The sequence below is a fragment of the Talpa occidentalis genome, unplaced genomic scaffold, assembly GCF_014898055.3.
Source record: "Talpa occidentalis isolate TD23 unplaced genomic scaffold, MPIMG_talOcc4v2.1 talOcc4.3, whole genome shotgun sequence".
Classification (NCBI taxonomy): domain Eukaryota; kingdom Metazoa; phylum Chordata; class Mammalia; order Eulipotyphla; family Talpidae; genus Talpa; species Talpa occidentalis.
The window spans coordinates 6984088-7002398 of NW_023603184.1; the positions used below are offsets into that span (position 1 = coordinate 6984088).

At 42.0% G+C, this 18311-nt stretch overlaps 1 protein-coding gene across 3 annotated transcripts in view; it reads right to left on the bottom strand.

The window, feature by feature from the left end:
* Nucleotides 1-18311, bottom strand: part of EXT2 (exostosin glycosyltransferase 2) — a 118987-nt gene that overhangs the window by 38113 nt on the left and 62563 nt on the right. For all 3 annotated transcript variants that reach the window (XM_037522423.2, XM_037522421.2, XM_037522422.2), the window contains one exon: nt 2605-2794. In XM_037522423.2, coding sequence (XP_037378320.1) covers nt 2605-2794 — 190 coding nt within the window. The remainder of the gene's footprint in view (nt 1-2604; nt 2795-18311) is intronic.

Consider the following 18311-nt stretch of genomic DNA (forward strand, 5'->3'; position numbering starts at 1 on the left):
CTTAGCCAGGCCCCCCAAGTCTACTAGACGTGTGAAAGTGGCAATCGGAAACTGGGGTGGAGGGGGGCACCTCCTGAGATCAATTCAAATTTAAAACTAAAATCAGTTAGAACAGAAGGCTGAGTTAAATCTATCCCAAATGTACAACGTAACAGCTTCCTTCAGACCAAGGGCCAGGGACGAAGCCAAAAAACCTCTACATCCATCTAGTTTGGAAATTGAAAATTTGGCGGGAGGAGGACAGGGGCTTGCTTTTTTTTTTTTTTTTTTTTTTTCCCTGACAGAGCTCAAAATTAATGTGATGAAAGCTCACTGGAAATTTCTATTGCCGAGACTAAGTATTTACTTAAATGTCAAACCCAGCAATTTAGACGTAAACGTAACCAAAAGAAAAAAGAGCTTGGTTGGGTTGGAGAGGCAGAAGAGAAAGGGGAGGTATCTGCCTACACTAATCCTCCCAGCAGCAGCCATGCGGACCACAATATTTATTTTAGTAAATGGAGAGAAAGTGAAAAACATCACTTTTGCCTCTAATATTTCAAAGCCTTGGACTTGGTTTTAAAAAATACATATATGTTACTAATGCCGTACATGAAAAATCAGATGCCTTTGTTGGCATGAGGACCAGAGCTGACAGCCCCCACTTACCCACTGAACAAACACCCCACAGAAGATTAAACATGGTTCATATTCTCCCCAAACAACCACATAGCTAGAACCGGAGCCCCGACCTAAAACCGCTGTTAGAAAAAAGCTGGTCCAGCCTCCAAACGTGCCAAAATGGGGGCCTCATCAGCGGAGGGCTCGCTTTCTTCTCTGGAGCCAAAAGATTTAAAAAACACACTAAATTCTTGGTTATAAAATTAACCGCTACATTTTAGTAGGGTCTACCAAAATTGAACACTGAACACCCAGGTTTGTGCTATTGGTATTCGCCGTGCCAATGCCAGGGTTTGGGCCGAACGAGAAGAAAACGACGTCTCCCTTCTCATAGTTTGCTAAGGTACTCGCCCACGAGAACAGACTCAAATTCACAATAAATAATTCACCTCAAGCCGAAAGAGGCCAACCTAACCTCCCTGGCTAGGCGAAGAAGCAGCTGGCCTGTCAGGCAGGGCGGGAGGAGGGGGTTGAGAGGCGCTCCCTGGAAGCCAACGTCTCTGCAGACTCAGGGCAGGAAACTCGGGGCTGTCCCAGATCCCAGAGCCTGCGAGGGGCACACAGGCTGCTTCTAAAAGCGGGAGCCACCCTTTATAAAGGGGGAGGCAAGGCAGCTCCAGTGACTCGCTGCACTCCGGGGAGCGGCAACACACCCACGAGCCCAGGTCAGGATCCCTGACCTCCCCATGTGCCCCTTGCGCGGCTCCTTTCGCTTTCCCTGCCCTTTCCTGCCTGCCTTTTTCTCCTACCCCATTCTTTCTCCTTTACTGAGAGTCAAACAAATAAAACAAAAATCTAGAAAACTAGATGTTGGGAGGAAAAAATACTTGGCATAAAAAAAGATAGCTAATTTTCAAAAAGCAACGTGCTTCAAGACATAAGACCTTCATTTTAAATGTTTTTTTTTTTTTTCCCCAACCAAAGCATGGCTCCCCAAATATAAAAAGAAAGTATATTATTCTCTCAGAGAACAAAAATTCCACCAAGTACAAATTCCGAAATGTTTTAGGAGGGACTAGAGAATTTTCTCGAGGCAAATGGTATGATTTGCCTGAGACAGAAACATGCTCCACTGCAGACCCACTACTGGTAGCTTCCCGGCGTGACTGTCCTGGCTTCAGAACAACCAATTAAAAGGGAATAGCCGTTAAAAAGTGCAGATACTACTGTCAGGCAATAAACCAGACCTTATCGGTGATAGTGGTACACATTACAGACTTCAAACCCGTTCCTTGCTCTAATCCATCAGAAACTTCCTGGCTTTAATAGGCTGTAAAGGGCAGGAGCTTTGAAGTCCCGGGATGAGGGTCAGCAATAGACGCACTGAACGAGAAACTACACACAGGTGAGACATGCGCTGAGTGTCCTGAATTAAAAACAAATCCAGTTAATCAAACAGTCCTCAACCCTGGCCGCCAGCCAGCAGATTACGTGGTGGCTGAGGCAGGGAACCAAGGGAACTTACAGAGGTGCTGACTCTGCGCTGGAGGGGGCACGCTCTGCTGACTCTCCCAGCCAGAGGTGAGGCCATGCTTTTTGAAGAAGAGCACAGTACCAGCGCTGAGATAAGGAAGGAGAAAACTAATGCCTTTTAAACTGAGCTTTCATGTAAACAAATCAGCTGAGATGGCTGAGGGAAGCTGAGCGCTGTTTTCCCAAGGCTGACGGCCTTTGATCCTGCAGATTCCTAAGTCCTCAAACACTTGCGGCTACAGAGCATGCCATGGGCTTGGAGTTAAATGGGCCACCCTAGAACAAGGGTGAGGTGATTGGGAAAACTGGGGTCATGCTGCCTCAGAAATGGCATCACTGTTGACAAAGCAGGAAAAGTCATTTGAAACAAAGGACACAAACAATCTGGCCACCCAAAATCACTGCAGCTGAGCCCTGCAAGAACACCCCACCAGGGGCTTCCTGGACACCGCATTTCCTCACCCTTCTCACCTTCTGGAGGGTTCTTGTTTTGATTGTTCCAGACGACGAGCAGTTTGGACAGACTGGGCACCTTGGACACTTCAGTGATGACCCGAAAAAGACTCTCCACTCGGTCGTAGGTGAGGACGATGGCGGTGAAACCTTGAGACTGTGGTGGGATCAGTGGCAGGAAGAGTGGGTTGCTCACGCTCCCCCACTTCTGCAAGAGAACAAATCAATGTGGGTCAGAGAAGAACTGAGTAATACTGGGTTGAGCTCTTCTCAACATTATCAATAGACCTTGAATGCAGAGACTTGGCATCTTTTGCCAAGACCAACCCAGGAGCTAAGGAACGATTCAAAGTCTTTATCTCCTCTAGATTTGCACCGACTCTTAATTAAGTTTGACTTTGGTATCACTGAAATAATAGAATTTTTGCATGGTACATTGAACACATGCATGCATCTCTATTTCCTCCCTCCAATCCACTCAATGATAGTTAATTGAGACAATAAAGAAATGGAAGAAGAGATAACTGCTGATGAGCAGTATTAGCATGCTTCTGAAAGACTGAAAGGGGTTAACGAAGTGGGAACAGAATAGAGGTAGGAGAGTTAAAACCTAAGGACCTCCAAAGAAAAGTGGACAGAGACTCAGGTTCAAACTGATGAACCCCACTCAGGCTCCACAATTAAGTAACTTGTGTACCTTGTGAGGTAAGAGGAGAAGCATGGTTGAAAACAAGAGGACGGTTTAAAAATATGCACGAGGCCCAGATTCACAGACCATCCCTTCACCTGATCTGCTCAGCCACAACAGAGCTTTTCTTCCCCACCCAGCAAGAGAAGAGACATTTATTCTCTGAAGAAATTGAAGCTCTAGATGTGGAAACACAGGAACCGCTAGAGGAAAACAAAGGCTAAAATCTATACTCTGAATGATGAGTCCTACAGTCCTCTATCTCCAGTTCCCGAGGCCGGTGGCCACATGGTTAGCTTATGATGGTGTCATCTTAGAGTCAAGCCCTCCAGGCAGCAAGGCTGTCCTCACACAAGGAACTTCTGGTCAGGTTCTTAGTGCTTCCCTCTTAATCTTGAACAGATCTTAGAATCACAGACATTTCAAGAACATCTTCAGTATAAACAACAGAAATCAAATGAACATATAGAAAATAGGAACTCAGAAGGAAATTAAAGCAGCAATACAAATTACCTCAGAGAGAAAAGATTTTTCATTCATGAGCCAAGTATAAATCACTATTTCTAATTAAAAAGTTCTACTGAAAAATAGAAACAAAATCTCAGATATCAAAATTGTTTGATATCTTAAAAACTGAACTGAAAGACAGCTGATAATGTAAGTGAGGTGAATCCCTTTCAAGCGTGCATATTTGAGGGCCCACGGTATCCTTCTGTCTGCCTGCTAACATTAGCATACTCTGGTCTGGTGAACAAAAAAGACAGCGATGAAAAATATGACTGAAAGCACGAGAATATACAGGAGGTCCAACATCCATCTAACTGGAGGACCTTAAGAAAGAAAACATAATGTGGAAGAAATGAAACTAAGATATTTAGTTCTCAGAATAGATGATATGAAAGATAAATTTTCAGACTGAAAGGGCCCAATAATTTGCATATTGAAATTTCACAAAAGATAAAAACAGTGAAACAAAAACACTGCCATATCAAAGGACATTTGTGAATAATGAGAATAAAGAGCATTCATAAATAAAATACATAAATCTAGGTGACAAGCATCTGAGTTCACCATGTACTTTTCTCAATTTCTCTGTTTGAAATTTTTTCAAAATAAAATTTAAAACATTGCAAAGGGAATTCAACTTCTTTGCTACCAATAAAACATTAAGTAATTTTGAATGTGGTAGAGCAAGCAAAAATATTTTTATACTGATAATAGGAAAAGATTAATACATTTTAATATTTCAAATGGTTTTATTGAGATATAATTCATATTATCTACTCATTTAAAGTAGAAAATGATTTACATTTTCTATATACATATACACCACGTTAATTTTTTAAAACTGTAGTAAAATACATGTAACATGAAAATTTCCATTTTAACCATCTGTAAGTGTACAATTCAGTGGCATTAATCACAATCACATTCATGTTATTACGTGAAAACTCCAGGACCTAACTCTATCTCTGCCAGCAGATGGTTGAATATGAACTGTCCTATCTCTAAATCTGGCTACTTGCACTCCCAAGAAGCTTTTCTACTCAGGGTTACCCAAGGTCCCCCATCAACCTCATCCATGTCACTGGTGGACACTCATCACTATCCGTGTGTGACAGCAGCATCTGCCAGGCGGAACTGTGTGGGACAGGAAATGTACACAAGCACATGGGACAGGCCTCGGGAGAGTGAACAGGATTCCTGGAGTCTGAATGTAATCAGGACTCTGAAGCCAAAATGTCCACACCAGGTGGTAGGCTGCTCTCACAACCAAGAAAGGCTCCCTTCTGAATGCTGACTTTCTCTTTTCATGGCATAAGGCTTTGACATTAAGCTGTAGTCTCAGGGAGGCCCCTGGATTGCATATTTTGTACCCTACCCTGGATTACATTCCAGGAAGCCTTTGAGATTTCCCACCCCCCAAATCTTACGCTTCACATCTTTCTGACTTTTATGGAGACTGAAGTCTGTGCTTAGGTCACAATTCCTAAAATCCACACTCCCTCCGCCATCACCACGCCATCCCACTCATGTACTCCACTGAACACAACGTTCTTAGGCTTGAAAACACCATTTTAAATGGAAAGAAATTTTAAAAATATATTTTTAAAGAAGCATAAAGAAGATATGAATAATGTTGAAGCATTCAAGATTTCCTGAGAACTGACAGACACTGTTCTTTACAAGTATTATCTCATCTGAGTCTCAAAACACCACCCCAGACAGACTTACTTATTACTTTTAATTTCACAGATAAAACCATAAGATCAGGAAGAGTAAATACTGTCTAATCATTTGCTTTATCAGTGAAAGATAGACGGAGACAGATCGAATGGAGGGAGAGAGACGAGGAGGGTGGTTGACACTCAAGGTTCCATAGCCCGCAGGTGATCGTCAAATCTGGGCTAAGAAGCAAGCACCTACCCAAACACTATGATTTCAGATGGTACCTGGAATAACAACACACCAAATATATAACACTGACACAAAGTGAGCACATAAATTAAAAAAGGTAAATACACTTCTAACACAGAAGGAAAAACTATTAAAACTCCAACAAAATGGGGTCTGTTCTTGGAGAGGAGGGGAAATGCCAACACACTTGAATGCCTTTATGACATCAAAAAGAGGGAAAAATTCCCTGAGCGATGCAAAGTTGGTTTCTGCAAGCAAATTCCTTGGCATTTAAACTGAAGCACCTCCTGAAAGGCATCATGACTCTGATTTCAAGGCACTGCCAGGGAGAAGGAACCACAGTCTCTAGCAAGACAACAGATCGGGTCTCATCTCTTATGCCAGCTTCGTGCCAGCTATGCTCGGGAAGTGGATGGTTACAGAAGGGGGAGGCAGGGAGGAAAGAGTGGGTGGGTGGGAAGCTGACAGTGACTTGTCTTGGGGTTCAATTTTTCCACACTACTCACTTGCACACCAAATAGAGCCTGAAAACCAGAGAGACGAAAAGCAGCACACTGGGGAAGCAGCACATCGAGGACACAGGAAGGCCTAAAACCCGGCCACACACACCCTCAAAGGACAGACGTTGAGATGACTATGGAGGTGACACAAAAGCTACTGAACACGTTTACTAGATCCAGGAGAGGGGCTCTGCTGTAGGCTCCGCCACCAGGGCAGAGGGGTGACTTCAGAAGAGAGTCAGCACCCTCAGACCCAGTCTTGGAATTGGAAGTCCTTCATTGGGGTTCAGGATCTTTCACTGATCACCTGTTGAGACCTGGGCAAAGTACCTAACCTTTCTTGCACCTCAGTTTCCATATCTATAAAATCACATTAATAATACTGTTTTTAAAGGTACATAGTATTAGTTAACATAACAATTACTTAATTATTAACATTTCTTAGTTATTATTTCTTAACAATCTTAAGGTTCATGCAAGTACATAGGGAACATATGTAAAGTCTAGGTATAGACAAGCCTTCTAGAAGCGGCAGCCAACAGTGGATGCTGTGGGAGGACAATGACCTCAGGGCTTACCCTTTACTAGGATATGTCGAGGTGGGTCTCAAAGTGGGGTGGGAGTAGCCAGGGCAACTCTGAGTCCCTCCAGCATGAGGAATCCTAATGAAATCTTATCTGTCTTTACCTTATCGGCCTTAGCGTCCTGGTTTACCTGGAACTTCTACTACTTCCTCTCCAACACACTGTTTTTATTTTTACCACGTCCTCTTTTCCTTCCTATTCTTTGCATTTTAACGATCTTGAAAGTTCCATAAAAGCAGGTGACATAACTGTTCTAACACCTAATACCTAGCACAGTGCCTAGTGCTACTCAATAAAACTTGTTTTAAAATGACTAAGGCAGATTTAAATGACATGTGTCATGTTCTTTCTGTCATCTTCTGTACATTCAGTTGAGTGGCATCATGACTTCTGAGATGATTTAATTCACCTTACAAGGACTTACCAAGTAGTTTATTTATTTATTTTTAAAGATTTATTTTATTTATACAAGAACCGGGGTACAAGCCAGATGTGCGGGTGAGAGGATCCACCAGAGACAGAGCAGGGAACAGAACAGGCAGAACGCCAAAATACACTGCTGAAGGGAGCAGCAGGCGAGACAGGAGAGGTCTGCCCCACCATGTGGGTTGTTCTGCGGCCATCGGGGATCGAACCGGCACTACAGGGGCTGCGGACAGCTTCGTAGCGCTGTGCTCAATCGCCTTCACCACCAGGGAGGCCCCCAAGTACTTTATTGTACTAAGTATTCTGAAGACATGTAGTATTAGGAGGGTTAATAAAGGGTTTGAATCTGGGTCCTGCCATTTATTCCTTTTGTGATGTATTAGCTTCCTCCTTAGTAAGTGGGGATCATGCATATCTGCCTCTTAGGATGATGATGATTAAATAAGATTATGCACAGAATCCTTTAGCAGATGGCTCCCAACACAGAACTCTTGGAAGGATAATTTAAAAAAAAACTTCCATCCTTTCCCAAATTGTGTTCTTCTTGCTTGCTAAAGCCCCCAGATTAGCAAGTCAGCAGTCATTTCTATACTGGTATTATTTCTGATACTCGTTCAGTCAATAGTTCTTGAGCTTATACTATAAGCTTAGAATAGTGTTCAAGACACAAAGATGAATTCCTTTCCCCTGAAAAGATTCACAACCTGGTGGAGAAGACAGCCAGGTAAAAAGGTTAGTAACACTGCAACACAGCAAGTACTAGAATAAGGCATGAAAGTTTGGTGGTGACATAAAAGGCCACAGAAAGGGTCACCTCTATCTCCCTGGAGGAGACTAAGAGGGCACCCCTGGGGGGACTCAAGGATCAGCTGGAGGGTGCTGACTAAGAAGCACAGTGGCAACTGAGCAAGTACAGAGAGAGGCGAACAGGACAGGGAAAGACTCCGGCGCTGGGGGAGGAAGGAGCAAGAGTGGGCCTGAGAGAGCTCAGTGCGGGCAGGCTGAATCGACCTCATGCCCCACGGTCAGGAGTTTTTTTTTTTGTTGTTGTTGTTGCAGTTTTTGTTTTAAAGTCCTATGGTTTGCTTTCCACTCATTTCTCTTGAAATTTTCTTTTCCTGATTAATTTCCATAATACCTGCATGTTCTGCTTCAAAAGATCAGAACTAGGCAATGTCAGGCATCTGTGTCCGCCGCGCTTTCTCTCCTCAAACATAACCCCGTGTGCCTCTGGAGCACAGTGACAGTGTGGAGAAGGGTAGCTTTAATTGGGGTGTATGCTTCCACTGCACTGGGGGAAGGTCACCAAAGTAACCCCCAGAGAAAAAAGCTTACTGGAGAAGGACATTTCAAAAGTGGCATTTAGTCACCTCTGAAATACCTTTAAGAGCTGACCCCCTGCTGGCTGACCGAAGAGAGTGTCTACAGTCTGGGACCTCTTGACCCCACTTTCTGCAGGAAATCAAGCAAATTTAAACCTCCATAATTTACTCAGGACTCTGACTTCTGCCGGGGAAAAGGCAAACAATGCTGGCAATTAACTCTGGTGCCTGATTAAATCTCCATCACGGCAAGAGCGCAGGAGACCTGTGAGCAGTGAAGCCCACGAGCCGCGGCTGCACCCTTGGAGCCTGGTGGGGGGACGAGGCTCCCACACACACACTCAGAGATGGGAGGAGACAGCAGGAGGAGAGGAGCATGTTGTCCTGACAGGCTGGTGTTCAGTCAAAATACCTTGCTCATCTCTCACCTATCTCCCAGCACTTTACTTCTGACTCCCTCAACCAATTATAGACGCCTCAGTAAGAAATACAGGTTGTTAAGCTGCAAGTAATCCACGACAGCCACAGCAACTGGCAGGTCACAGTGTCAGCTTTAGAAAAGTCCTTTCATGCAGGCTTACTCGAGAAAACTCCCTCAAAGCTGTGAGCTGACAAACTAGCAAGAGGGAGTTTGGGTTCAGGTTTCAAGAGGTCCTGAAAGAAAGGCTGTGGGCGACTGGGCGCCAAGTCCAGGTCAAAGGGGCTTTCTCCAAGAAGGAGTTAGGCTCACTGCTAGGTGTGCCTATGGAAATCCCCCAAAGGCAACTGTCAGACTGTCAGAGGCTCCAGCACGACTTTTTCCTTTCTTCAAGTTGAACGCCCTATGTGAACCTGACAACACCATTCTAGCCAAGGTTACCTACCAAATAGAAAGTGGAGGAAGGTGGTGAGCAAACAGCCTTTGCTCACCACCCTGAAATGCTCTTGCTGAAACCATCTGAGGATTATAAAACCAAAAGTGGGGAAAACCACATTCCATTACCAACTAAAGGACTCGTTCAACCTAAATCAACCAAACCAGACAGGAGGACTCAAGTTCAATGTAGGATGACTTAAACTATAATTCCTATGACTCACCATATCAGAGATCCCCTACCACCCTTCAAATCAGAGATTGTTTCTGTCACTCTGTTTAACTTCATGTGACAAGAAGAGAACTAAGCAGATATTTGAGTCAACCCATATTTGATTAAAAAAAAAAAAAAACATTCTGGGGCCTCCTTGGTGGCACTAGGGGTTAAGCTCCACACTATGAAGCAATCTACAGCCACTGCAGCATGAGTTCGATCCCCGGTCAGGGAGCAACACACATGGTGCAGCAAACCTCTCCTGTCTCGCCCGCTGCTCCTCTCAGTAGTGTATTTCAGTCAGTCTGCCTGTTCTGCTCCTCACTCTGTCTCTGGTGAGTCCTCTCACCCCCCACCTCTGGCCTGTACCCCAGTTCTTTTATGCATGAATAATTTAAAAATAAATAAATAAATTAAATTAAAAAAAGACATTCTGGATGAGCAGCAAAGTGAGAAGTCAGAAAGAAGGAAAAGAGAAGAGGACAGGCCTGCTAGACAGAAGCTCCAGAGCCCTGGTAATGAGTAGCTGTACCTCTCCCTACCTTGATAGAAAGGGCCGTTTTCTCGGTTGTTTTGAAGTTATCAACTCTTACCTCAATGTGGTTTCAATTATGAATTACCAGACTAAAAGGAGGGAAAAAGCTTTGATTTATTCTTTTTTGCTCCAATTATGCATGATGTGTTTCCACTGAAGACTTTGAAAAGTATTTCATCATGCCTCTCATCCTGAAGTGGTCAAAGGCCAAAACCAAAAGGAGTTAACTCTTTCACTTCCCCTCTAACAGTGAGGACTCCCTATCAAACAGACTCCCTACTAATGGATCTAGGGCAAGGTCTCTGGAGCTAACAGAGCAAGGAAAGGGTTAAGGTTTCGCATCACATTACTAATGTGCATAAGGGCGGTGTCCCCTGCCCAAACGGTGAGATGATATTTATGTTAATGGTTACTGGGAGATTTGAAAGGGGCAATCAGCACAGCAGCCCACGCTGCCTTAACCATTAAACCCCACCAGCCCCTCTCCCAGCACCGCATTCGACCCAGCCCTTGCTGGCCCTGGAAACCAGAGGAGCATAGACACTGGAGGATGTCTCCAAGCAGGGTCTCTTGGATCGAGAGAAAAGATTTGGGAACAAGCCTGAAATCTACTTACTGCATTATGTTTTAAAATCATTTCACCCAGAAAAACAAAAACAAAAACATGAAGCAGAATTAAGCAGAAACATGAAAGATGAAAGAAATGAAAGGCTAGACATTTCCCAAATGTTGCAGGCTCAAGAAAGAGAGAGTGAATTCTCAGCTTAGAATCCCTATGAGATTTGCTCATGAATAAGCTTTCTCCATGGTGGGTGTGAGAGCAGCAGGCACCGCAACCCTGACAGCCGGAGGAGCTGTGTCCCAGACATGAAGTCTGGGTCACATTCCCAGGCCAAACCGCCACTGTTCATCCATCCTTTTCTTTGAGATGCTTGTAAGACCTTCTCCTTTTCCATCGTATACTGGAGTGTCATTCTGACTGTCCTGTTTGTGGTTGGTCCTCTTGGATCTGAGGCCTGGTGTCAAAAATTCTAGAAAATTCTGAACTGTTCTCTTCCTAAAAGGCCCCTGTCCGTGATTCCCTCGTCTCTATCAGGAGCTCGGGTTAGATCTGTGCTGGGACTTGGCACTTCACAATACCTTTATATTTCTATCTCTTTGGGGCTCATTATCTAACAATTTTGCAGGTCTGCCTCTTCTCACTCATGATTGCTTTATTTCTTTGATGTTTTGTAGTTTTTGATTATGAGCTGCTCATTTTTCTTAGACACTTCTTTTGGGGCTAAGAATTATTTGAGACCTGGATGAAGATGATTTCCTCAAGAGATTATATATCAACTTCCGCTAGTCCCTAGCAACTCAGGGCCACTTTCAAAGAAGTTCTCCTTCTCAGCTTTGTTTGCACCACATTTCAGTATGAATTTGGACATCATGCAAAGGTGCCTTATTCTCTACACCCACAAAAGCAGCTTACTTTTCCTTACTGACTCACAAAGATGCAGCTTTTTAGCTTGGTAACAACACACATGAAGTGGCCTGCACAGGCCACAGGCTTTCAATTCTACTCCCTTGTTCCCTATACCGTACAATTATTGGGTAGAAGCTCAAGGTCCTCAAACCACAGCAAAGACAGCGTTGGCTCCCACTCATCTCCCAGGATACCTAGTTCTACTTTGTTTAGAGAGTCAAGTCGTCAGCCTAGAACTGCCTTACAACACTTAGCTATTTCAATTGTCCAGTTAGGAAAGTCATTTTGTAAAGACAGCCAGAGACAGATGTCAATCTAATTATGTGCTGTCGGGTCTCCTATTTAATTTGGGGGTCAAGTTTGTGTGCATGATAAAAATAATGATGATGAAAATATAGCAGTGTATTATAACAGATGGAGTGAGGGGTTGAGAATCTCTGCACCGGACAAATAATTACACTTACCTGCATTTCCTCATTTGTAAAATAGGGGAGGAGGGTTTTAAAGAAGCCTTGCTTTCTTCATCTGTAACAATGAGAGCTAACAGAATGTTACTCTTGGGATTGTAAAGATTAAACAACAGAAAACACATAACAGAGACTACCTGGGTACAAAAACACCCTCCTGCAAATTTCAGGTTTTCTCCTCCAGAGTCCTATCCATTCTAAGATTTATACACTTTAATTTTTATACACTATCCACTCACAAAATGCTTCCCCATATATTATTTCATTAATATTTCATAAAAATCCTGTGAAAAAGTACTATTCCCAATCTATAGTCAAGGATAACAAAGAGATAAAGGATGCGGTCAAGCTAATAATCTCAAAGGTTTGATCTCCAAATGTCTTTTCCAATGGTTTTGATTAGTAATTGGTAACCATTCACCCACTGCTACACTATTCCTCTGAAGCTCGTGTTATCCTAAACCCAGTTCCTACAGATGAGCACATCGTTGCAAAGACAGATTTGGTAAGTCACCCCAAGTTACTCAATCATTACCAGGAAAGAGGGATTTAGACTTGCAGTTTGGGAATTTCTGAACTATAGTTGCTTTACTGAAGGCTTCCAGGTTAAACGCATCCGAATGCCTCTCTGAAGATTCCAGTAATAAGAGTTTTAACTACTTAAATTTTTACTTTACATAGCACTGAAATTCACATCTGGCTAAATGCCCATCCTTCTTCTCTGAAGCCAAACTACTGTCAAAAAGAGCAGGAGGGTTGCCACTGATTGCTTTTCAGGTAGTAAAGGAAAAAGTTGACATTTCATCCTCCTCTTTTTGGAAAGGAAGTGAATCTTTTATGAGATCCCTAGTCTGGATGTGGCTTCCATCAGTGGGATGGACAGAAGCCAGTTAAATGGCTCAATGAAAGCCATGTTAAAAGAATCTGGAATGAGGAAAAAGCAGGTTCCATATGCTGATGCTTTCAATAATTCATGAGTTGTATCAGCCTGCAAGTAATAAACTGCACTAAATACATCTATGGCAAAATGGCTTCAGATACTGTCTACACAATCAAATGCGTGAATATGACAAAGGAGGGGCAAAAATAACACATCACTGATTTTACTGGTGCAGAATTTGACATATTAAGAATAACAGCTCAGCTGTTTGATAGAACATGGTCTTCAAACACAATCATTATCCCTAGATAGTACTGAAAACACTTAAAAGAAACACTTCAACAAAAGGCATTAAGAACTTATTTGATTCAAACAAATAAGGCAGACCTATAATCCAAATATAAAGCGCTCAAGAATATAAATGGTTACGTACACTACTTCTCATGAGACAGAAAACAAATTTACAACTTCAACTGACTAGCCCATACTTGAAATACTCTGACAGTTTGGAAGAGGCTGGTCCCCTTGTATGGGCAGGAGAAGGTCAGCTGCTGCCCATGGACTCCACTGAAGAGGTCAGTGATGTGCAGAGAGAAGGTCCCCGCCTCAGGACACGGGGACTCTTGGGAATGAGTGGCAGCCAAGCTCAAAACACCAACACAGTTATTAATCAAGAAAACCAAAGTTTTATACACTTTTGAGCTGACAGGCATGTCAAGCCACCATTAAAGTTGACACAAAGTGGAAACAACAACTTCTATAATGTGACCATTCCTTAGTTCTTAATTTCTCTGGAATTTCAATAAGGCATGTTTTGTCTACTGCTTTATCTCTGCTTCTTTCCTCCCCTTCCACTCCCCCCCCACCCCCAACACACACAAGGGCACCAACCCACAAGAACAAAAAGAATAGGCAAGAGACAACCATAGATAAGAATCCCACACATTTGGGGATGGGAAACAGATAGCGTTTTCCTTTTCAAAACCCTCTTGCTATGTAACACACAGAAACGTAGGATAAAATTTAACAAAAACCCTTTTAAATATACAGCTGAGCTCACAGGAAAGCAGAGCCCAGGGGCCAAAAATGAAGGGAAAACCCTAAAGGAGAGCCCCGAGCACAGAGCCGGTTGGCACTGATGTACCTTGGGGAGGCAGAGCTTGTTGCTGGGCTTGGCAACCAGGGTGTTGGGTTCATGTCCACTAGACAAGGCTATGGCTTAGGACCCAGTGAGGGAGCTAGAGATGATCTAGACTTACACGGACAACCAGAATCTTTAAAGGCCTGCACAATTGGAGAAAAGGTGGTCCAGAAAGTCTCCTAGAACAGGGGGGCAGCAAAAACATCTATCTATTTCAGACTGGGGTGCTTCTACTAGAGGCTACCCCTCTGCAAGTCTGTGCAGCATGGAATTGCAACTGAGAAATGAATGTTAAAAGGTGATTTAGCAGGGCCTCCCTGGTGGCGCAGCAGGTTGAGCGCAGCACCGTTAAGCTGTCCACAGCCTCCACAGCATGAGCTCAATTCCCGGCCGGCTAGGGAGAAACCCACATGGCAAAGCAGACCTCTCCTGTCTCTCCCGCTGCTCCCCTCAGCAGTGTATTTCAGTCAGTCTGCCTGTTCTGTTCCCCACTCTGTCTCTGGTGAATCCTCTCACCCTCCCACGACTCTGGCCTGTACCCTGGTTCTTGTATAAATAAAAATAAATCTTAAAAAAAAAAAAAGGTGATTTAGCTCTGCGACACCTCTGGAATACCTGGCAGAGCAAAACAAGAACAGGCTCCCTGGAGAAAGATGCCCTTACCCAGGTAGCAAGGTTTTCTCAGACAACCTTTGTAAAGGTGAATGTCCATCCAGAGTTAGGACACAGTTAAGGAAAGAGTGCCACACACAGTTGGCAAACCTGGGATCAGACCTGAAATTTTAAAATGGGTTAACTGGAGAATATAAAGTAAATGTCTGCAATAATTGAAGATAGAAAAAAATGAGCTGAAAACATGAAAAAAAAAAAATAAAAGACCAGGTAGAGAGATTTGAAAAATAATTACACAGAATGTCTAGAAACTTAAATTTCAGTGGATGGGTAAAAACCAGATAGGTCACAGCTTAAGAAAACAGAAAAACTGATGTGGGGGGAAAAAAAAACAACTAACCAACATGCTAAAAAGACAAAAATATGGAAAATGTGTGGGGAAAAAGTCTTAGAGACATAATGACAGAATGAAAGAGGTCTGACATACAGACAGGATTATCTGGATTCCTATGTAGGATATAGGGTTCCAAGGAGGAGAGATTACTGAGAATGGCAGATATGTAATATTCAAAGAGAAAATGACTGAGAATTTCCCAAAACTGATTAAAGACATGAACCCCCAGGTTAGAGAAGAAAAATAACTCTTAAGAGCAGATAGAGAATGGGAATTAGAAAATCACCATTTGGCAACCATTATAACAATTGATTCAAGCAAGTGGATGCTAAAACTTCAGGGTGAAGGCTTGAGGAGTAACAGGATATTTATATAGTCTCAAAATATTTCCCCAGAAGACACATTAAAAGAACAACAGTAATTTTGCATTGGAGAAACCCAGCAGAGACCTGTGATTGAAGTTATCATCACCAGTTACAGGATAAATTGACATCACGTGTCCTCCAATATGATACACCGAGACACATAACTTTTGTGATTTCTGTCAAAAATGCATAATGTGAATATCAATAATTTGAAATTAAGTGCCTAGCTTGATGCAAAAATACCAGACAAATCCAAATCAAGGTACATCGAACAAAACAAGTGACAGTCTTTTCAAAAATATTGGTGTCATGCAAGACAAAGACAGAAGTTGGTCTAGACTAAAGGAAGTTAAAGAGACGTGACACCTAAATGCCACACATGGCCTGAGATTTTCTTTTGTCCTAACAGACATTATTAGAATATTTGACAAAATCATTGCATCAATGTTTATTTACAGATGATTCTGACAACAGTACTATGACTCTATCCAAGTGTTTAGCGGTAAAGGTGCATCACATCTGCAGCTTTCAAATGGCATAGGAAAAAATAAATGAATGTGCGTTTAAGTATATGCACACACACATACACACACACAGAAGAGTAACATGGTAAATATTAACAGTTGAGAAATATGAGTGAAGAGTGTCAGAAACTATTGCTTTCTGGAACTTTAAGGCTCAAATTGTGTCAAAATAAGAGTTAAAAAAATAGAGAAATTTAGATCTGCTTAGGAAAGCAAGCAAGCAAACAAAAGGCAGACAGAGGAACATAAATTATCGAGCAAAGTGAAAAAAGCTAAACCTTCCAAAGATGACAATAAACAGACTCAGAAACGAGGTACTAGGTGTCCAAGGAGGGGCTCTGAAAACAGGAACATGGAGCAGTTACTTCCAAGCTTCCTTAACCTGACACGCACAGGCAGGTAACACATTCTCCTCTGCAGAGCCTCCTTTCCCTTCACCACCTCAGCAGAGGGAGGTTTACTCTCTGGAGAAAATGAGTTAGACAGAGTCCACATTCAGAGACACAAAGCACCATATCAAATACAGCGGTTTAAGTAAGTCTATAAAGTGAAGGGTGGGAACCCATTTTGTTCCCCATTCAGGTCCCAAAATGTTTGCTGCCCACCCAAGAGAAAGAAAGATTATTCTCTGGATGCATGAGCCAAACCAACAGAAATAACCCATAAATACCAACATTTGGGCATATGACTAGGTCCCTTTCCTCTTAAGCTAGGCAAAGTCCATCTGTCAACAAGCTTTATCCACGGACAGAGAACGGCCAGTCACCTTTCAGTGTCTCACCCTTACAAAGAACAGACCACCAGAAATCATCAAGTATTTGAAAGAGGTTTCTGATATGAAACAAAGAAAGGAACTAAAAATGGACTTCAAAGGAAGCAAACAATACAAAGAAGTAAAGAGAAATGAAGACAAAATACTGTATCTTTAGAAAAATACTGCATCCTTAAACAACAATAAGCTTACAAAACATTAATTCAAAATCAAGAAAAATTAAAAATAAACAAGTTTAGAAGATTGAGAACATATCTAAGAAACTTAAACATACACCACTAAACCAAGAAGATATTAAATAGGAGAGAAGAGACAAAAAACCAAGAAACAATCTAGTATGTTCATCATCTAGGCAACCAAAGGTCCATGAGGAGAGAGAGAAAAAAGGGAAGAAAACAAAGATTAAAAAAAAATTTTTTTTCAGACCTGAATATGAATTTCCAGTTTTTTAACGGTGCACATCAGTAACCAGTGAATAAAAAGCCATTCAGAACAAGGCAAGGCACAGACCATCATAAAATTTCTGAATACAGAATTTCCCAGGCCAAGGGCCAGGAATCAGAATGACATCTCATTCTGAGGTTAAAATGGGAAGTTTAGAAGACAATGGAACAATGTTTTCAACATTCTGAAGAAAGCCACCTCAACCAGAACTCTACACTAGCCCAACTATGAAGCAAACATAAAACAGAATAAATATTCTTTCAGACATACAAGTGGACAGCAAATTTTATCTCAATAGTTCCTTTCCTGGGAAGCAACTGGACAAAATAAACTCAAAAAAAAAAGGAAGATGTTAGAACTTGGAGACAAAGAATTCAACAAAGGGAGAAAAAGGCAATTTGCAGAATAGGATGAACTGAGATGTGGGATGACCACAGTACAGGAGACACACAGAGCATCAGTCCAGACCGGAGCTGCAGCTGGAGGGCGACAGAAGAGAGAGGGCAGGCAGGAGGGAGGCAAGTCCTAGAGTTTACTTGTATTTGACCATTTTACTCTTTTGTTAGAGAATTTAGTAAAAATTAGTGACAGGTACATGGAAAATGGAGAGGGAAAAAAAGATGACGCTATTAACTCCTGGAAATCTTTTTAATTTCCACAACTTTTTATTGTATAAAAACAGAAATAAAGTTCGCTACTTAGTTTAATTGAAAACTACTTTATGCTCCTAATAATGCATAAAATAAATGCTGCTTTAATGAAGACTGAAAATATAGCCTTATTGGTAACATGGGAGAAGAGAGATGTAGAAAAGAAGAGAAAAGGAGAAAAATCAACTCAAAGGAAGTAAAAAGATAATGTTTATGAATGAGAAAAAAAAATCACAAAATAACATTTAATATGAGTATTTTCTGGGCAAATAGAGAAATATCAGAAGGATGCTGAAAAGGGTTGAGAGCAGTTGCCTCTTGGGAATAGGTCTTAATTTTTGTTATATCCTTTCTTTTATTATAAAAAATTTTAAGCCATATGTGTTAATCTGTACTATTTTTTATACAAAATTAAGACGTATAGCTGATATAAAAAAAGAGAACCAAAAATCAAGAATCAACCTCCAG